The sequence below is a fragment of the Schistocerca serialis genome, chromosome 2 (genome assembly GCF_023864345.2).
Source record: "Schistocerca serialis cubense isolate TAMUIC-IGC-003099 chromosome 2, iqSchSeri2.2, whole genome shotgun sequence".
Lineage (NCBI taxonomy): Eukaryota > Metazoa > Arthropoda > Insecta > Orthoptera > Acrididae > Schistocerca > Schistocerca serialis.
The window spans coordinates 1,057,923,829-1,057,946,655 of record NC_064639.1 but is presented as its reverse complement, the minus strand read 5'-3'; the positions used below and the strand labels follow the sequence as shown (position 1 = coordinate 1,057,946,655).

Sequence of the window (22,827 nt, the reverse complement as noted above, 5' to 3'; positions counted from 1 at the left end):
TGCACGCCAAGACCGTAGGATCCTACGTAGTGCCGTAGGGGACCGCACCGCCACTTCCCAGCAAATTAGGGACACTGTTGCTCCTGGGGTATCGGCGAGGACCATTCGCAACCGTCTCCATGAAGCTGGGCTACGGTCCCGGACACCGTTAGGCCGTCTTCCGCTCACGCCCCAACATCGTGCAGCCCGCCTCCAGTGGTGTCGCGACAGGCGTGAATGGAGGGACGAATGGAGACGTGTCGTCTTCAGCGATGAGAGTCGCTTCTGCCTTGGTGCCAATGATGGTCGTATGCGTGTTTGGCGCCGTGCAGGTGAGCGCCACAATCAGGACTGCATACGACCGAGGCACACAGGGCCAACACCCGGCATCATGGTGTGGGGAGCTACCTCCTACACTGGCCGTACACCACTGGTGATCGTCGAGGGGACACTGAATAGTGCACGGTACATCCAAACCGTCATCGAACCCATCGTTCTACCATTCCTAGACCGGCAAGGGAACTTGCTGTTCCAACAGGACAATGCACGTCCGCATGTATCCCGTGCCACCCAACGTGCTCTAGAAGGTGTAAGTCAACTACCCTGGCCAGCAAGATCTCCGGATCTGTCCCCCATTGAGCATGTTTGGGACTGGATGAAGCGTCGTCTCACGCGGTCTGCACGTCCAGCACGAACGCTGGTCCAACTGAGGCGCCAGGTGGAAATGGCATGGCAAGCCGTTCCACAGGACTACATCCAGCATCTCTACGATCGTCTCCATGGGAGAATAGCAGCCTGCATTGCTGCGAAAGGTGGATATACACTGTACTAGTGCCGACATTGTGCATGCTCTGTTGCCTGTGTCTATGTGGCTGTGGTTCTGTCAGTGTGATCATGTGATGTATCTGACCCCAGGAATGTGTCGATAAAGTTTCCCCTTCCTGGGACAATGAATTCACGGTGTTCTTATTTCAATTTCCAGGAGTGTAATTTCACCTTCATCGACATCCTCTTCCATTTCCATAATATTTTACTCAAGTACATCACTCTTGTACAGGCACCCTATATACTCCTTCCACCTTTCTGCTTTCCCTTCTCTGCTTAGAACTGGGTTTGCATCTGAGATCTTGATATTCCTATAAGTGGTTCTCTTTTCTCCAAAAGTCTCTTTAATTTTCCTGTAGGCAGCATCTATCTTACCCCCAGTGAGATATGCCTCTACATCCTTCTTCAGTGTGTATCGAACGACGAAATACATCGAACATACAGCTGTCGAGAAGGAAGATATGGAAAGTGTTAACTGCGTTGCCAAGGCAACAGCATGTAACGCTTAGCGTTGTGAGTAGGAATGAGTGAAGGTGTTATAGTCTCGTTGTAATGTCTTACCGGCCGAAACGTAATTCCTCGATTGTGTAGTGTGCAATCTTGTTTGTGTTTCTGTTGGGAATATAGATTTCTGCCAAATGAAGGACATAGCTGAGTGAAATTTCGTAAGGAAGGCGCCATTGTTGATTTCTCATTTGAATTGTATTGCGCGCAGCATCAGAAACCGTCATCGATATGGAAAAACACATGGTTCGACAATTTGTAAGACGGCCATCAAAAGGAGCATTATTTTTGTCTCGAGTTGCGCAAGACACTGTACCCTACAAGCGGCTGCTTCCAGAACTGAGTTATCGACAAACACCGTTTGTGACCACTACTGGTTCTGTTGAGAAGTATGCTACGTGATATTCACGAATGAAAGTGTTCCTATCTGTGGACAAAACAAGATAGTTGAAATAAACCAATCAATTGAAAGGGAACCCCCAAAGGCCGGCCGGAGTGGCCGAACGGTTCTAGGCGCTACCGCCTGGAACCGCGAGACCGCTACGTCGCAGGTTCGAATCCTGCCTCGGGCATGCATGTGTGTGATGTCCTTAGGTTAGTTAGGTTTAATTAGTTCTAAGTTCTAGGGGACTGATGACCTCAGAAGTTAAGTCCCATAGTGCTCAGAGCCATATGAATCCATTTTTGAACCCCCAAAGTACTTCATAGTTCGTATATACTCGAGTGCCAAGAAATTTTTGCGACTATTAGAAAGCTCTTGATATTGACAGGGTCCATAGTTATAACTTGAAGCTTTAAATCCTAGAACACCTTAAAAAAAGAAGGATTCAAACCCGAATATGTAAATCATTCTGTGGAATTTGTCTCTTCCGACGACCCAAATGTCTCAAAACAGGAATCTACAGAGCTGTGAACATTTGTGAAATCGTCGATCAAAAGACAGGGCCGACCTGGAGACAGGGACGAACTCTACGCATTCCCGTACTGCTACGTCCACACCATGCGGTGATAATTCAACCTCCTGAGGCCCTACCAGTATTCCTGAGAGGCATATCTAGAGTTTATCTGGGCTACAAGAAACAGGGGTTGCTTCCGGTGGCGCATACAACCTGCCGGAGAGCCCACGAAGAAGGCGCGGCGGACGAGTAAAGTGACTGAAATTACTAGTTCCATTTGTAATTAATCATAACTAGCAAACATTTGTCTTTTGCCTCGGATTTAGTCGCCACAACAAACAGTATCATATTTGTTGCCACGAGAGTATCGCGGTCGGTGTACAGTGATGGGAAAAGAAATCCCGGCACGAAGAAGGAGTTGTGCGACATAAACAAAGTTTAGTACGAGTATTTCTGCATATGAAATATGATGTCTGTTCAGATTTCGCGCCAGTCGCCTACAAGTGGCGCCAGTAGCATCAGTAACGGTCTTGAAATTTAATTTCCATTGAGATTGTGTAACGCCAGAAATGCATATCCCCGTATTGCTATCTATTGTACTATAAATCTTTTTCCTTATTTTGTTACCTGAAGATATGACATTTCTGTGTCTTTGTATATTGTAGTTGTTTTACTATTTGTATATATTTATGCATTTATGTCGATTTATAATTGGTTTGTTCCGTGAATATTATTTGTATTTTTACGCTGGGTCTGGCCTAGGGAAACTATGCTATCGAACGAATACATCGGTAGGTCGTGCGGAGAACCAAAGTGTTTAGGATCTTTGGTAGTGTTAACTCGGTTGCGTGGAGCGCGGGCAGAGCAGAGAGAGTGTGGCTGGGGTGGTGCAGTGGAGCAGGTGTGTTGTGTGAAGCTCCCGCGAGTTGCCTCGCTTTCGGGGTTGGGCAGCATGTAATTGCGCTCGACTTGCTATGATAGTTTCTGACACGGTGTCGCGGACGGGAAGCATTAGCTGGCGCACATCAAGAGCCCGTTTCGCCTGGTGACCGTGTCGAGAAGAAGGCGTGCCAACATTCAGCTTCTGCAACAGCGACGGCCGACAATGAGTGACTGTCGCCACCCCCTCGATCGACGGCTTCAAACCTTCAATCAACCAACAAGGAAGACTGAAAGCACGTAAAGTTTTAGAACTGTATGGCAGACCTCAGCTCTTCAGACTGTTCCATTTTCGTAACTATAATTACAGCAACTTAGCATGAACATTTGTTGCTCATTGTCCCAATTGCATTACCAAGCAGGGTCCCTTCCTTTTCCGGAATGAACTCGAGTGTCGTTGAAATTCAAACGCCAGCATTAAAGTAATATCATTAGATTTCACTGCTTTAATTTCAAAGTTCAGTTAAGGTATTCATAGCTGGCTACAATATTTAGATTACACAAGCACAAATTAAGAGTGCGAGTTTTTGTTTGCATATTTTAGCTTACCTGTGACTCCAGCTCAGCTAGGTACGTACTAAATTTTACTATTGTTAATTGTTCAGAATCATTTAATTCAAGTTCAAAGTTAAATCTCTTGTTTCTAAATTGCGTAGATTCAAGTAGCTTTTGAAATGATTGTTGAGGTAGTCCAAGACTAACCGTATTTTACTGAATTTGGATGTGCTTCAGAAAGAAAGCTCACTATTAACTTCAGTCACTAAATTAACTTTCGATTTTCCGGTTTTATTAATTCTTTTGCTAAATTAAGTCAGAGTGTAGCTAAATTTATTACTTCTGACAAACTTTCAGTTTTCACACGACACGTGTCAACCTTCAGTTGCCACGCTTCTAGTGCTAATTATATGTGTAATAACCTTTCTTTTTCAGTTGCTATAGTAATTGTCCTTAGGACTGGCGACCGTAATTTCCCCCAAATCTCAAATAATTAATTACCGCTAGTTAATTGTTAACGTAACGGCCGCACATTTACTTCCTTTATTAACTTTAACCCTTTTAAAAATTAATTTCCACCGGTTTCATTTGCATTTTTCCTTTCATTTAGATGTAACCCTTTCCTCCCTCTTTACCGACAAATTAACTTCGGTGACGGTTGCTTTTCCCAAATTTCCATTAGGTACACGCGGTTTTATTTTTCACTGTCATTAAGGTCGATAAGTGAGGGGGAGTTACACACTGGACGTAGCGAGTTGCATGAGTTGCTTTGGTCAATAATACCTGTAACACCACAAAGACGCCATTAGGTTACCCTCCATTCAGAGGCTGGTGCACGCAGCGACTGTTATTGACTGCTGGCCGGAGTGGCCGTGCGGTTCTAGGCGCTACAGTCTGGAACCGAGCGACCGCTACGGCCGCAGGTTCGAATCCTGCCTCGGGCATGGATGTGTGTGATGTCATTAGGTTAGTTAGGTTTAATTAGTTCTAAGTTCCAGGTGACTGATGACCTTAGAAGTTAAGTCGCATAGTGCTCAGAGCCATTTGAACCAATTTGTTATTGACTTGTAAATAATATATTTCAGTTGTCAGTCATCCTTTTGAAATTTTATTGGCAGATCTAGATTTCAGCTAGAAACTAGCCATTCTCAATGCACTGTCGTTTTTGATCAATGCATGCCATGACTCATTCAACGAACTGTGGATGAAGCCCGACCAACAGGCATTACATGCATTGATCAAAAATGATAGTGCGTTGAGAATGGCTAGTTTCTAGCTGAAATCTAGATCTGCCAATAAAATTTCAGAAGGACGACTGATAGCTGAAATCTATTATTTACAAAAGACGCCATTATCAACACCTCATTGCGTTTGAACAAGGTCTCGTAGCTGGGCCACGAGAAGGAGAAAGACTTATCAGGAATGTAGCCACTCACATGACTGCCCGCAGCGGTGGCCACGAGAACGTCGGTCTCAAGAAGACCGGACACCGGATGGCCACTACAGATAAGGATGACCTTCGTTTTCGACTATGGCTCTGGCGCATCATACTGCACCTGCAACAGTAATTTGAGCACCTGTCGGCACCACTGTGACACAAAGCACTGTCACAAATCGGTTACCTCAAAGATACCTCCGTGGCAGACACCCTGTCTGTCCACTAACCCCAAACCAACACCATTGGCGATTTCAGTGATGGTCAAGCGAAAGCGCATTGGAGGCCAGGGTGGAGGTCTGTTGTGTTTTCTGATGAAAGCTGGTTCTGCCTCGGTGCCAGTGATGGCCGTGTGTTGTTTCGTAAAAACCCAGTTTAGGGCCAACAAACTTATTGTCTGCCTGTTAGACACAATACACCTACACCTTGAGTTATTTTTGGGGTGCGATTTCGTATGACAGCGGGAGCACTCTCGTGGTTATTCCACGCACCCTGACTGCGATATGCACATATGCAGATGGCGGTAATACCGCGAACAGAAGGTACATCAGGGCAATGCACTGGCGCAGCTTTCAGTTGTACTCAGGTCGTGTGAAACCAACGTGCTTATGGTCACATGACAGAAATTGACAGAATTTTAAACGAAAATTGTAGTTGTAGCTAGACGCATGGGACTTGCCATTTTTGAAGTCGGTAGGGAATTCCACATTCCGAGATCCACAGTGTCAAGAGTGTACTGAGAATGAGAAATTTCAGGCATTACCTCTCACTACAGACAACGCAGTAACCGACAATCTTCACTTAACGACTGACAGTAGCGAAGTTTGTGTAGAGTTGTCAGTGCTAACAGACAAGCAACACCACATGAAGTAACCGCAAAAATCTATTTGAGACGTATGATGAACATATGCGTTGCGCAGTACGACGAAATTTGGCGTCAGTGGGCTATGGCAGCAGACGACCGACGCGAGAGCCTTTACTAATAGCATGACATCACCTGCAGCGCCTCTCACGAGCTCGTGACCATGTTGGTTGGACTCTAGACTACTAGAAAACCGTGGCCTGGTCAGATGAGTCCCGATATCAGTTGCTGGGAGCCAAGGCTCTTTGCAAGCGGGTGATGGCTCTAAATTGGTGTGGTGTGATGTGAACCGATTCATCATCATCATCATCATCAGCCAATTCAATCATTAGATGATGTGGCCTCTTCGAGTCGTGGATTCAGGTAGGCTTTCAGAAGTCTTATCCAAGTGGGACGGTCTTGGGCAGTTCTCTGCCAGGTATTACCAGCGATCTTCTTGATGTCTTTGTCCCATCTGTCTGGTGGTCTTCCTCTAGGCCTCCGGTGCTCTCTCGGACTCCACTCCAGTACTAGCTTCGTCCATCTGTTGTCTTTTCTTCTTGCGACGTGGCCAGCCCACTGCCATTTCAAGGAACCTACTCTCTCTAAGATGTCACTGACCTTCGTCACTGACCGGATGTCATCTGCCCTTTTCCTGTCCTTTCTTGTATAGCACAGCATTGATCTCTCCATGGCTCTCTGTGCTGTCCTAAGTTTCCCTTTTGTGAATGAGTTCAGTGTCCATGTCTCGCAGCCATACGTCATCACAGGAAGAATGCATTGATCAAATATTGCTTTCTTCAGATTTACTGGCATTTTTGATCTGAATACTTTTGAATTCTTCCCAAATGCTTGCCAGCCAAGCTTGATGCGTCGATAGATTTCTGGCCTTATGTCTCCCTTCTTATTTATAATCTGGCCAAGGTAGACATATTCACTGACCTCTTCTAGTAGACTGTCGTTGACTTTCACATCTCCAGCTGAGACCCATTTGTTGGATATTACTTTCGTTTTGGAAAGGTTCATGTTCAAGCCAACCAGCTGACATTCCGATGCAAGATCTGTAACTAAGTTTTAGAGCTCTGCTAAGTCTTTGGCCAGTAAGGTGAACCGATTATTGATTGGAAATGGTTATCGGCTACTTGAAGACCATTTGCCGTCATTCATGGACTTCACGTTCCCAAACAGTGATGGAACTTTTATGGATGACAATGCGCTATGCTACCGGGCAACAGGTGTTCGCGACTGGTTCGAAGAAAATTCTGGGCAGTTGGAGCCATGGATTTAGCCACCCAGGTGGCCCGAAATGAGTGCCATCAAAAATTCGTGGGCAAAATCGAGAAGTCAGATGTTGTTAGTGATAGCAAAGGCCTACTGTTGCGTTCTTCTGAAAGGCCAGATTCAACAATTAACTCATTACCATCAGGTCTATCTGATATGTACGATGGGTGAAAGTCACTGTGAGTGATAATTGTCCCTGTTTAAGAAGGAGATGCCTGTCACTTTGAACAATATATCTGTGGGCGAAATTGCCTTTTTAGTGCAGTATTTACAATACTAGGAGGTTGTATATCGTCACTGGTGGGTTGACTGTCCTCAACCATGCACCACTCGCCAAGTTTATAACCTTCTGAAATAGCACAGTCAACGGAGACCAAAAAAGATCAATTAGAGGATAAATGCTGTAGTCGCCAATTTTTGCACAGTGCTAGGTGTTTGAATTCCGACAACGTAATACAATTGCTGATCAGTGTGATGTGAACGTTGGGATGGCAGACGTTTACAGGTCACTTCTTTATGTTTTTCCCCAAAACCGCACCATTCTATCGCAAATTTTTCGCGGTACAAAGTTAAACTAGAAGAAAAGGTCTTGTTAATTTTTTCTGTGAGACTAACAGTTCCCGCGTTGCAAGGAATAAAATAATCGCATATTTCTTAAAAATATTCATTTAATCGTAGGAAATTAATGTTTAACTTCAAATGAATTGGATTATATACAAATATTAAACGTGTGTACCACGTCTAAGTGCAGTCGAGCCGTATCAAGGGACAAATTGTTTTTCGGATGGTTTAAGAAGATGAAGGGGGGATGCGTAGGGAAGAAGCGCGAAGTAAGATAAGACGCCGGACTGTGTTCATGAAATTCCATACTTCATAGGTCTGCAAATCAAAGATCGAACAGGTACTTCACTACGTTGCAAGAAGCAACTAGAGATTGTGTCAAAAAGTAATACCAACCCTTCACGGTGCAGCTTGCGAATCACGGGCGACACACTATGAGGACATGCCCGAGGGACGTTAGTTTTCCACAAAATGAGTTAACACTACGTGGAATACAAATATGAGTTAGCAATGAGACTTACACAAGAAATGCGCGTGGTTATTATCTACAAAAATCCCTGCACACGTTTCTGTGCTGCTAGAGGAGGCGCTGATTCCTAGTCATCCTGTGCGGTAACTGCAGCGTTCGTTCTAGAAAGGCTATTGCATCCCACCACGAGCGCTGCTCTGTCCAGTGACACTATCCCCATACAGGCCCTAACGCTCGGGGAAATCTCCGCTGCTTTCACTGTTCTACTAAACTGAAACTGAAGAATATATCGGAACTGTTCCGATATCTCCACTTAGCACTCCATTTCTAGCGCCCACAACTCCACTCACTATCTGGCTCTGAGCACTATGGGACTTAACATCTATGGTCATCAGTCCCCTAGAACTTAGAACTACTTAAACCTAACTAACCTAAGGACATCACACAACACCCAGTCATCACGAGGCAGAGAAAATCCCTGACCCCGCCAGGAATCGAACCCGGTAACCCGAGCGCGGGAAGCGAGAACGCTACCGCACGACCACGAGCTGCGGGCACACTCACTATCTCCAAATGAGCAAATGACAATATGCAAACTGAAATCCACAGCTCCACTCACTATTTCCAAATGAGAAAATGACAGTATACAAACTGAAATCAACAGCTCCACTCGCTATCTCCAAATGAGAAAATGACAGTATCCAAACTGAAATCAACAGCTTCACTCACTATCTCCAAATGAGAAAATAACAGTATGCAAACTGAAATCCACAGCTTCACTCACTATCTCCAAATGAGAAAATGACAGTATGCAAACTGAAATCCACAGCTCCACTCACTATCTCCAAATGAAAAAATGACAATATGCAAACTGAAATCCACAGCTCCACTCACTATTTCCAAATGAGAAAATGACAGTATGCAAACTGAAATCCACAGCCCCACTCACTATCTCCAAATGAAAAAATGACAATATGTAAACTGAAATCCACAGCTCCACCCACTATTTCCAAATGAGAAAATGACAGTATACAAACTGAAATCAACAGCTCCACTCACTATCTCCAAATGAGAAAATGACAGCATGCAAACTGAAATCAACAGCTTCACTCACTATCTCCAAATGAGAAAATGACAGCATGCAAACTGAAATCAACAGCTTCACTCACTATCTCCAAATGAGAAAACGACAGTATGCAAACTGAAATCAACAGCTTCACTCACTATCTCCAAATGAGAAAATGACAGTATGCAAACTGAAATCCACAGCTCCACTCACTATCTCCAAATGAGCAAATGACGGTATGCAAACTGAAATCCACAGCTCCACTCACTCTCTCCAAATGTGTAACTGACAGTATGTAAACTGAAATACCAACGGTGAGCTATAAGTAGAAAATGACAATCGACTAACAAACCCATATCAACTGGAATACCAACATTCATAGGTTAGAGAATTCCCTCCCTAGGCCAGACAAGACGCCTCCTGAGACACTTCAAGGTAATAGTAAGCAAAACGCAACAGGGAATAACAATATTAATGTGGTAATAGTAAACTGCTGGAGCGTCTATAGAAAGGTCCCAGAACTGCTCTTATTAATAAACGGTCACAACGCCCACATAATACTAGGGACGGAAAGTTGACTGAAACCAGATGTAAACAATAATGAAATTCTAAACTCAGGTAGGAATGTATACCGCAGAGACAGGCTGGACAGTAAAGGGGGAAGCGTTTTTGTAGAGATAAAAAGTGCAATAGTATCGAACGAAATTGACGGAGATCCGAAATGTGAAATAATTTGGGTGAAGGTCACGGTTAAAGCAGGCTCAAACATGGTAAATGGATGTCTCTATAGGCCTCCTGGCTCAGCAACTGTTGTGGCAGAACACCTGAGGGAAAATTTGGAAAATATTTCGAGTAGATTTCCCGATCATGTTATAGTTCTGGGTGGAGATTTTAATTTGCCAGATATAGACTGGGAGACTCAAACGTTTAAGACCGTTGGCAGGGACAAAGAATCCAGTGAAATTTCTTTAAGTGCATTATCTGAAAACTACCTTGAGCAGTTAAACAGAGAACCGACTCAAGGCGATAACATATTAGTTAGACCTTCTAGTGACAAACAGACCAGAACTATTTGAAACAAAAAAGGTAGGAAGATTTTTCTGTTTAGCAAAAGTGACAGAAAGCAGATTTCAGAGTACTTGACGGCTCAACACAAAATTTTTATCTCAAGCAGAGTTAGTGCTGGGGATCAGTGGACAAAGTTCAAAACCATCGTACAATATGCATTAGATGAGTATGTGCCAAGCAAGATCGTAAGAGATGGAAAAGATCCACCGTGGTACAACAACAAAGTTAGAAAACTGCTACGTAAGCAAAGGGAAATTCACAGTAAACATAAACATAGCCAAAGCCTTGCAGACAAACAAAAATTACACGAAGCGAAATGTAGTGTGAGGAGGGCTATGCGAGGGTCGTTCAGTGAATTCGAAACTAAAGTTCAATGTACTGACTTGGTAGAAAATCGTAAGACATTTTGGTCTTATGTCAGAGCGGTAGGTGGATTAAAATAAAATGTCAAGACACTCCGTGACCAAAATGGTTCTGAAACAGAGAATGACATACTAAAGGCCGAAATAGTAAATGTCTTTTTCCAAAGCTGTTTCATAGTGGAAGACTGTACTGTAGTTGCTTCTCTAGATTGTCGCAAGATGACAAAATGGTAGTTACCGAAACAGATGACAGAGGGATAGAAGAACAACCAAAATCGCTCAGAAGAGGAAAGGCCGCTGGACCTGACGGCATACCAGTTCGACTTACAGAGAGTACGCGGAGGAACTTGCCCCTCTTCTTGCAGCGGTGTAACGAAGGTCTCTAGAAGAGCGTAGCGTTGCAAAGGATTGGAAAAGGGCACAGCTCATCCCCGTTTTCAAGAAGGGACGTCGAACAGATGTGCAGAACTATAGACCTATATGTCAAACGTCGATCAGTTGTAGAATTTTGGAACACGTATTATGTTCGAGTACAATGACTTTTATGGAGACTAGAAATCTACACTGTAGGAATCTGTATGGGTTTCGCCAAAGACGATCGTGTGAAACCCAGCTCGCGCTATTCGTCCACGAGACTCAGAGGGCCATACACACGGGTTCCCAGGTAGGTTCCGTGTTTCTTGACCTCCGCAAGGCATTTGATGCAGTTCCCCACAGTCGTTTAATGAACAATGTAAGAGCATAAGGACTATCAGACCAATTGTGTGATTGGATTGAAGAGTACCTAGATAACAGAATACAGCATGCCATTCTCAATGGAGAGAAGTCTCTCCAAAGTAAGAGTGATTTCAGGTGTGCCCCAGGGGAGTGTTGTAGGACCGTTACTATTCGACCTTGTGGATGACATCAGAAGTTCACTGAGGCTTTTTAGGGATGATGTTGTAGTATATCGATAGGTTGTAACAATGGAAAATTGTACCGAAATGCAGGAGAATCTGCAAACGAATTGAAGTATGGAGCATGGAATGGCAATTGAATCTCAATGTAGACAAGTGTAATGTGCTGCGAATACATAGAAAGAAAGATCCTTTATCATTTAGCTACAATATAGCAGGTCAGAAACTGTAAGCAGTTAATTCCATAAATTATCTGGCAGTAGGCATTAGGAGTGATTTAAAATGGAATGACCATATAAAATTAATCGTCGATAAAGCAGATGCAAGACTGAGATTCACTGAAAGAATCCTAATGAAATGCAATCCGAAAAACAAGGGAAGTAGGTTACAGTACACTTGTTAGCCCACTGCTTGAATACTGCTCACCGGTGTGGGATCCGTACCAGATAGGATTTACACAAGAGAGAGAGAAGATCGAACGGAGAGCAGCGCGCTTCGTTACAGGATCATTTAGTAATCGCGAAAGCGTTACGGAGATGATAGATAAACTCCAGTGAAGACTCTGCAGGAGAGACGCTCAGTAGCTCGGTACGGGCTTTTGTTGAAGTTTCGAGAACATACCTTCACCGAAGAGTCAAGCAGTATATTGCTCCCTCCTACGTATTACTCGCGAGGAAGCCATGAGGATAAAATCAGATAGAAGGGAGAACCGATAGAGGTACTCAAGGTGCCCTCCGCCACACACCGTCAGGTGGCTTGCGGAGTGTAGATGTAGATGTAGATGCTGTCCCCGTCTCTATACGTGCTTATTGCTATTGCTATTTTATCACCTCAGTGTATATGCAGGACGGGGATCAGTGTGGCATTCGTGTCTTTCCAACGTTCGTGCATTAACGGGGAAACGTGTTATCACTAAATGTGTCCAAATAGGACCAACGTGCTGTTACTCTTTTCTTGGCTGTCGAAGGCAAACACAAGTAGATAACCATCGTGTGATGAAGAATGTGTATGGGGCAGCATGGCTATCGATATCTACCATTGCGAATAGTGTCTTATAATGGGTGCTGCTGCTTCACGATAACTTACGTCCCCATATCGGAATGTCATGTCTTCAGTCATTTAAAAAAATGTCTTCGGAAGGTTGACTCTTCCTGTCGGACTTGGATGTGCAGCGGGTAGTTACGGACTTCATGCAGCAGGACACAGAGTTTCACCAAACAAAGTGCAACGGTGGCATGGCTGCGTCAGCGCTCACAGAGATTTTGTTTGTTTGGCAGACTGATTGTGTACTGTATTGTCTTCGAACAGATACTTTTTTAATCGTTCCTTGTAATATATCGACTTTTTATTTTGGAAATGGCGCAAGTCCATTCTTTCAAAGAAACGGTAGATCACATAAAATAATTTTACAGTATAATCACACAATGTAGGCTTTCACGGCCGGTGTTGTCTTCAGTTGAAACTTCCGGGCTGAGAGGCCGTGGTCGATGTATAAAATTTCCACCTAACGTTTCGTCTCCGTCTGCGGAAGACATCTTCTGAGGTCGTCCAGCTACTGCCACTGAGGCTCCAGGTACTCTCGCATTTATAGAGCGCATTTAGGGCACCACCATTCGTCACGTTGATGCCGACGGTATGTTTATCTTTGGAAGACGTCATCATTCTCGATTAAAAGTAATCGATTGTCATTCCGCTGGCGCAACGTCGACATTCATGTTTTGTCCAACTTTAAAACTTCCTTTTTTGTATTAAAATTATTATGGCATTCGTGAATCTCTATTGCTTGTCTATACATGCGCGCATGATAACGGGATCTTCGTCCTAGAACGCTTGTCTCATTAAATTTAATTTCGTGGTTACCATCTCGAAAAACATCCTCAGCTACGGCCGAATTTTCGATGTGTCCGAAGCGACAGTTTCTTTTATGTTCGGCTAAGCGGGTGTTTACACTTCTTTTCATTGTTCCAATATACACTTGTAGTGTAGACTCATGGTGAAGAAGAGCTGGATGTCTTCTTGGCAGAGTCGAACGAGAGCTACCGTTGCTACATCTTAATTAGTCACTTTTTTCCTGCGTTTCGCTATTACGCACATGGTACATACATATACTTCGTCCAGAAATGAGTGAGGAGCACTCTTACTGCCCACATGCCTTTACTGGATGCAGGGTGCGCAAGTTGGTCAACCGAGTCGCTTCGTGGTGCATCCCAACTACGACGGCAACAGGACGCTCAACGATTTGGCACTGGTTCGACTGCGGAGAAGACTGAACTTGGGCGTTCGGGTCAACGAAGTCGACCTGCCCACGAACGTGCTGGAGGCCGAAGAAGAGCTGCGCAATGGAACTCTCTGCACCATTGTTGGGTGGAGCAGAACCCTGACAACGAGAGGAGACCGGTGAGTACTAGAGTGCCGAAGCACTCCTAGGTCATATTATCGACGTACCGTGATTGCTACGTGTAATTGTACAATGTCGTGTTGGATCTCCCGTTGAAACAAAACACACCGAGGAGCCGACGCGTTATGAGCACTGCCTACCACAATACTGAATGACGCCTGGTGACGTTGCACACACGTGACTCGTCAGGGAAAGATAATAAGCAGAGTAGAGAGGAATGGGAAATCATTTCATCGATGGTAAGGACTGCCACTGGCGTAACCGACACTGATAAAGGGCATATTATTGACGGTGTCTGTGAACGGGCATTTCGGAAATGGCGAAGCTGGTTGGTTATTTGTTTGCTACTGAATTAAACATCTACAGATAGTGTTTGGAGGATGTATTTAAATTGCGAGCAGACAACGAGGTGTTGGACGTCCACGCTACCTTGTAAAACATGGAGGTCGGACGTTTGCCCTCCACATATAGCCGGCCGGTGTGGCCGTGCGGTTCTAGGCGCTTCAGTCTGGAACCGCGCGACCGCTACGGTCATGGATGTGTGTGATGTCCTTAAGTTAGTTAGGTTTAAGTAGTTCTAAGTTATAGGTGACTGATGACCTCCGATGATAAGTCCCATAGTGCTCTGAACCATTTGAACCCTCCACATATAGCAGAATAGGTGGCTATCAATGGGAAACATGACAGCAGAATGCGATATTGGTACAGTCACAAGAGTTTCAGACCACACCGCTCAGCACACATTATTGAATAAGGGTCTCCTCTTAAGACAGCTCCAAAGTGTTTCCAAATTGACCCAACAACATCTTAAACTACAATTACAGTGGGCATGAGATTGTTGAGGCTCGGTCCTGGATCAATGAAATTAGTTAGCCTGGTCGGTTAAATCACTTTGCTTGTTACAACGTGTCGATGGTCGTGTCGTGATATGCTGACAAGCAGGCTAACAGCTGCTGTAAACTTTCACAGCGCCGCGAATGCAGAACGATAAAAGCATTATCATACTTTACAAGATATCGACTTGGGCTTCCATCAGAACTGTACTAGTAATTGATGGCACCATGACAGCTCTGAGCTACGTGAACATTTTTCCAGGCCGTTCATGCTTAATGACTTCCTCATTGTGATGGCATCTGCCGGCCAGATAATTGTTCATGTCACAAGAACAGAATCGTACTTCAGTGGCTTGATCAGCTTGACGTCAAACTCACATTGATGCCTTGGGTGCCAAATTTTCCTAATCTGAACGCAATGGGTCACAGCTGGGGCGCTTCGGGCTGCGCAACCGCAAATCGCCGGTCCATAATTTACTAAAACTGAGCGGCCTGTAGTAGACATCTAGTGCCACATATGTAAGGGAACCTACCAATATAGTGCATTCTGGGTATCACGGCAAAGACTCTAGTATACTCCTTATTATCAATGTTGAGGTCTGGGGTCAAAGTACTGAGACAGTTATTCTCCTTCAAGACCGCTGGTCACTGTCCTCCTTGAGAAATGTTCTGAAACAGAATGAGATTTTCACTCTGCAGCGGAGTGTGCGCTGATATGAAACTTCCTGGCAGATTAAAACTGTGTGCCCGACCGAGACTCGAACGCGGGACCTTTGCCTTTCGCGAGGAGACGGATACTGGCAGAAGTAAAGCTGTGAGTGCCGGGCGTGAGTCGTGCTACGGTAGCTCAGATGGTAGAGCACTTGCCCGCGAAAGGCAAAGGTCCCGAGTTCGAGTCTCGGTCGGGCACACAGTTTTAATCTGCCAGGAAGTTTCATGTTCTGAAACAGTTGTTTCAGTGTTACAGGTCTAAGTCCTCCTTCGTCAAAGTCCTTCTCACTCCCCTCTCTTCTAACTTCCCTCACTCTGTAGGCCGATTGTGCGTCACCTGTGTTTTGTAGGCCATAGTGAGAGCATCTCTCATGTGCCTCGACCTTTTATGCATTTTGTTTCAGCTGGGCATAGCGCCCAGTGACATTTCTGCAAAATGCGACTGCATTCGTACACTGATGTTCACAGTTTTCTTACAGTTTTACTCATTATCCCGAAGACCTACACTTTAAATTTAAAAAAATATTTAACAAGGAACACAGTACATTATTTACACAATTCACACGTGTAAACAGTTACAGCTTAACATGATCTTGTAAATTAGTACTTAACATCGATTAGATGTGTACTAACTTGGTGCTTAGGTGACATAAAAACAGTGGCACCATACAGGTGAGAAACAGGGGCTGCTATACCTCAACAGTGCCGCAGTCACCGATGCACGGCGTGTTGGAGAGGGGACTAAAGTAACGCCAGCTGCAGCAGCCTCCTGTGGTCCCCGTCAAACTACAAGCAGCCTCACATCGGTATCACGAGGGGTCACGGCTTCCTTCCATAGCGAGGGAGCGGTACAAACAACTCCCCTATTATTGCTGGCCAGAAAGCTTATCGTCTAAGGGAATTCACCAGGCTCTCAAGCGACCAAAAGTATCCGAACACCTGGTAGAAATGCTGTCACTATAGTGGTCACTGGAAGTACAATATTCTCGGAATAATTGTGAGGTGCATTTCATCAGGCGTTTCGGCGCATACGTGCAATGTATAGCTGCAGTCACCATAGAGAGATGAGGCAAATCACGTCTTTAATGTGACTGGAAGTGACGGTTTGTTTCGTGCAACGACTAACTGATTCTGCCTGGTTATTCCATATTCGCTTAGTTTGGATGTATTAACTGGCGTCTGCTTACGTCTATACTACTCCAAAATCCGATTTTAGGTCAGAGCCCCTAGCATGCAGCCAAGCTTTGATAAAACTATCATTGAGTATGCATAACACAGATTTCATACCACTCCATTCTAAATAAAGCTACTCCTACAAAGTGCCATTGTTTATATCGAAAATGAGATACGTAATACCTACAAATTATTTTATGATGTGTGGTGTAATAATATATATATATATATATATTGCCAGCAATGTATGCCTTAAGATTTTTTAAACAGTGGGACCTCTCCGTGATGCATAATGTCTCCCTTACAGCTCATATCACAGAAGTCTCACAGACTAAACGAGTGCGTTTTTGTCACCCTTCGTCGAATCTTCTGTTAATTTGACCTCTAGGCGAAGTGTTCTGATGGCTCTTCGGAAGCACACCTCTGCCTAATCCGTGTTTGCACTCTGTATACTGCGGATGACATTGTACACACATCTCAAAAAGCTCTACCTTTCTAGAAGATGCTGATGTGGATTGTACCTTAAAGTCGTCCCATAACTCTTATTTAACTGTTGTTATAAAAAAAAATCCACGAAGACTGTAGTTTTAATGGAGCTTATGTCAATGGCGAGAATATAAGGGAAGATGGATTATTAGCGCCTTGGAGCAATGATCAAAATAGGCGTTGCCGCTACATCTCCAATTGCACACCGATTAGTCCAGCTGATATTCAATTTTCCGGTAGCATTTTGTATTCGTCTGTTTTGGTATTTGTTTTCGCCGTATGTTTCTGTTTTCATTCGTTCCACCATTCCCACATTTCTTTAGCATATGCATAACACATTAACTGCACTTAAAACAAACAATTTATTCAATAGGGAACGGGTTAGGTCCATCAGATACACTGGTTCTTTATTAGGACCTGTGAAATGGCTTTGTTTGTGGTAACCAATCACAATTCCATAATATCTTTATTTAATGGTGTTGTGAAGAATAATGTCCAAAAGCGACGTATTGCAAATTACCAACCTGTCTATGACGTTACCTGATAACTGTGATTCACAATTAGAGATCTTCCATCACGTATGTACATTATGACAATCAACTTGCGTCTGTTTTGTGAGCGCGCTACTCTTCCACACTTCCAAAGCACCTACTTTGGAATGACATATAGGAGCGTGTATTTATTAAAGTATCAGCCTCGGCGTCTTTTTAATTTGAGTAGTCATTTCCCCCGAATAAGTGTTTCATAAACACACTCTTCTATAGATGATATTCCCATCGGCATTGCACCTGCTCTTTCTATTTTGTGTGATACACATCACTGCACTATAGGTCGATCACCATGCCATCCCCTAGGTATTCTCCTGCCGCTAGTGAGTTATCACCAAAAATGTAAGAGAACAGAGGAGGGTCACTTTGCATATTTATGTGTAGTAGTTACATCGATTAGCGTCGAGGTGCATTTATGAAACAGTATCCGAGGCTCTGTATACGTGCTATGCTTTTCTGGGTGCATTGCGGAACATGGCACAAAATACTTCTTGTTAGTACGAAAAAGGTCATTAGAGCTATAAATGAAGAGAGAGACTGTAGTATATCTTCCTGATACAACCCTCGTAGCCAAAACCGAGCACATAACGCGATTTTATCACGAACAGTCTTGGGAAACCACATCTTTCGTGGTTGAGTTACATTTCTCCCAGGCAAGGATATACCTCCTTTCAGCTTCAGGCGCATTATTTCTAAGTATTTTACGGTAACTACTGCTCCTGGCAAAAATGAAGTAGAACATTAATGGGTTTACTTCCTGTATCCAGTGTCAACTACATGTTCTGTGCACTGTTCGCCACAACTGCAACTGACCTTCGTTTGTATTACGAAAAAATATAAAAAAAAGAAAAAAAAATGTTCTCTTCTAGCAAGAACCGAAGTAACAAAAATTCAATTTCACTTATTGTTTGCCGGCCGCGGTGGTCTAGTGGTTCTAGGCGCGCAGTCCGGAACCGCGGGACTGCTACGGTCGCAGGTTCGAATCCTGCCTCGGGCATGGATGTGTGTGATCTCCTTAGGTTAGTTAGGTTTAAGTAGTTCTAAGTTCTAGGGGACTGATGACCACAGAAGTTAAGTCCCACAGTGCTCAGAGCCATTTGAACCATTTTTGAACTTATTGTTTACATTACATTGCCACCATCGCCCTTCCTCCCTTGTTTATAAAAGCAGTTCACATGTTTTTCCTCCTGGAATAGAATCTACGCCAACAAAATTCAAAAATATTAGTTTGTGCGTCAGTTTGTAGTGTTTTCGTCTTGGTTGTTGGTTACTTATCGATTGTCATTTTTCATTTGTAGTTCGCTGTTGTTATTTGAATTTACATGTTGTAGTTTTTTCATTTGGAGGTAGTGAGTGAAGCTATGGAAGCTAGAAAAGTGCCAAGTGTAGAAACCGGAACAGTTCCGACATATTCTTCTGTTTGGGTTCAGTAGAGCGATGACAACAGCGGAGAAAGCCAGAGGCGTTTTCGCCTATGTGAGGGTAGTGTCGCTGGACAGAGCACGGCAAGAAAATGGGTTTTATCGTTTTGAGGAGGATCGTTTTGACATTAGAGAATTTCCACGTTAAGGAAGACCTTCGGGGTTTGATGAAGGTCAATCAAACGCATTAATTTACAGTGATCAACGGCAGTATACTTGAAAATTGCCAAATGTTACGAATTGTAATCATTCCACCATCGTGCGACATTTGTATGCAACGGAGAAGGTTAAAAAGTCTGTATCACATCCTCTAAGCCAAAATCACAAAAATCAGCGGATTGCCATATGTGCATCTGTGCTTGCTGGTCAGTAGATTTCTCGTGAACAACACCGACCATTTCTATGCTGTATCATTACTGACGACAAGCAATGGAGTCTTTATGCTAACATACGGAACAGGTCGGAATAGTTCAGCCCAAACAAGACAGTAGCTCTTCGTACAAAGACCAGCGTGCATTCACGAAAGATAATGTTACGCATCGGTGGAACAGCGACACCGTAGTGTACTACGAATTATTTTCCCGAGGTCTAACAATCACCTGTGACATTTATTGTCAACAGCTGAGACGTCTTGCAGACGCAATCCGAGAACGACGACCAGAAGAGTGCGTGAAATGATGCTCCTCCACGATAACTCCCGCCTGCATTCTGTTAGACGGACTGAAGACGCTGCACTACACTTATTCACCTGATCCTATGTCCTCAGATTTCCACCTTTTCTGCTCTCTATTGAACAGACATCAAGGAACTTTCTTTCCGGGATGAAAATGTGCTTCGAACGTATCTCGACGAGTTTCTCTCCTCAGAACCACCGAAGAGTCTGTTATGTGTATCTTTCGTGTTTATTAAACTTATGGAATAACGCTAAGAACTTACGCACCCGCGAATTAGTACGACTCCACGTTAACTTGCCCGCACCCGCCTGAGAGGTTTCAGCTTGCCCACCACTCAAGGCAAATGTTACACCCTTAATGTTTCACCAAGAACACTCTGTGAGGGATAAAGTGACATCATTTTAATCCTGTCGAAGTCTTTCCACATTGATAAACAATGGTATTGTCTGTTTATTCCATTTTTTCACTAAAATATTGATTCCTTAATGGTGACTAGCTTTATTGAAGAAGTATTAAGATCACGATGTAATCATATTAAAAACTGACCTATCTGTATCTATACAGAATGTAAATATTTGGTGCCTCACTTTAACAAAAACAACTGACACTTCCTTCAGGTGTGTATGTAATTGTGCAGCATTTTTTGCTAACTACACGACAGGACCTCTAACACAGCGTAAACTACACAGAATATCTAAAACACATACTTACCTTAAACACCTGAAGTATCGTGTTAAGAAATATGCGTGTAGTAAACACCTCTGTAACTATCTTTTTCCCTGAAAGAACAACAACATATGACAACTCTCCTATAGACACAGACATCTTCTACTCCCATTTGGTATCCAGATTTCTACGTATTTTACATATGTTTCCACATTTCCATAATTTTTTTCATTTTGCACATTTGCCATTTTTGCAGGATTCAAAGATGGCTGAAAACTACTAATTACGAAACTTTACAGCTAAGTGATTGGTGTTGATATGGAACGGAAAAGAAGGACTGTGTTTAAAAAGCTGTAATAAACATGATCGATGTTGTCATTATGTCGGAGGTTGTGTGATTGTACAGGGTGAATAACTTAAAACTTGCGCAGCAAGTATTGCGGAAATGGTAAGTGCTATTCTTGTGCGGTTTTCACAAAATGGATTGGTTACCTGTGGTAACACACGATAAAGAACAACACAACTGCATATATTAGTTATGTGGATTCTGATCAGTAACGAAACAACTGACCATTACACATTGTGAAATGACAATTTAATCGACACCCTAGCTGCAAACAGCCGTTGATATACATCATTGGGGACATGTTGAAAATGTGTGCCCCAAACAGATACTACCTTCACATATAGTTAAAATATATGGCTACCAGGCGTTTGACCTTCTTGTGCGATCACACACTCTATGCCCCAACACGTACGGGACTTGGTAGATTAATCTGCGAGGAGTAATGAGTGTGATGTGCAATCACACATTGTATTCAACATGACCACCAGCAGGGGCAGTACACACGTCCAGTCGGATACGAAACGACTGCTGCAACCGTGCTAGCATTCCGAAGTAGATGTCCGAGCACGATGCAGTAATACGTCGTTGTACATCTTTCAGCTTTCCTCACAGAAAAACATGTGGACGAGCTGGCCAAGGTACAAGTCCACTGCGGCCAGTCCAATGATTTGGAAACAATTTTTGAAGACATGCCGTAGTACTTTGTGCACTATGTGCTGGGCAGCCATCATGTTGGTACCATTGGTTCCTCCCAGTCAGCAGGGGAACATCCTCTAGCATCCATGGAAGGTTGTCTGCGTGTCTACGATACTTGTGCACGTTCCCTCTATAAAAAACATGCCTATGAGCCAATGGTTCACTATCCCACATAACACTTTTACACTCCATGGACGCTGACGTTCCACCTGATGAAGCCAACAGGGATTGTTAACAGGCCAATAGTGCATGTTTCGGTGGTTTACCTGGCCAAGATTGGTAAATGTGGCTTCATCACTAAACAAACTACATGACACATCTGGAGTATCCTGCCCATGTACACAAGTTAACACGATTCTCCTATGCATTTCCGTGCAGCTCTTGATGCAGAGAGATGTGACAGGAAGGGGACTTACATCGATGGGGAAAGAGCAGGGCGACTGCCTGACTCATGCACTTCCTCGTGCGGTTGCGCGAGTCTTACGTGCGGATCAATTGAAACAGCAGCAATAGCATTAATTTCCGCCTCATCTGTCGTCACTTGCTTCCTTCTGTTGTGTTTTCTATGTATGACACTGCCACTTTCAAGTAATTGGTTGAAGGTGTTGATAAATAACTGCCAAGATGATTGATGTATATTGGGAAATCTTGCCGCATACGTCTACAAGAACGAGCTGCATTCTGCCAACATCGTTCATATACCATGAGCCTGTCGGCTTTTTCTGCACTGGTAAATCCTATCGTCCGCTCGCGACCTACTGCTTGCACTGCCACGCACCAGGTGTCTAGCAACTCACAGTGCACTCAAGGAACACACAAGCACACTGTAAGCAAACATAAAAAAATCTTTCCTAGCAACTACGCAGGCTGAATGGCACAAACAAGTGTCGGTGTGCGATCTTTTACTTGCAAACGACTCGCACTAGAAACCTCAAACAAACACCACTGACATTCTAATTTGCCCTACTTTCTGGTTTTTAATTTTAGTAGGTATTCTTCATACACAATTACAAAAATGGTTCAAATGGCTCTGAGCGCTATGGGACTTAACACCTGAGTCATTAGTCCCCTAGAACTTAGAACTACTTGAACCTAACTAGCCTAAGGACATCACACACATCCATGCCCGAGGCAGGATTCGAACCTGCCACCGTAGCGATGGTGCGGTTCCAGTCTGAAGCGAGCTAGAGCCGCTCGGCCACTCCGGCCTGCTGTGTGCGTTTACACAAAAATACACAAAGTATGACTACAATCCGTT

The 22,827-nt window shown here is 43.8% G+C and overlaps 1 protein-coding gene across 1 annotated transcript in view; it reads left to right on the top strand.

Moving 5' to 3' along the window:
• Positions 1–22,827, top strand: part of LOC126456622 (serine protease 1-like) — a 63,324-nt gene that overhangs the window by 10,751 nt on the left and 29,746 nt on the right. The window contains exon 2 of the mRNA XM_050092366.1: positions 13,785–14,014. Within this exon, the coding sequence (XP_049948323.1) occupies positions 13,785–14,014 (230 nt within the window). The remainder of the gene's footprint in view (positions 1–13,784; positions 14,015–22,827) is intronic.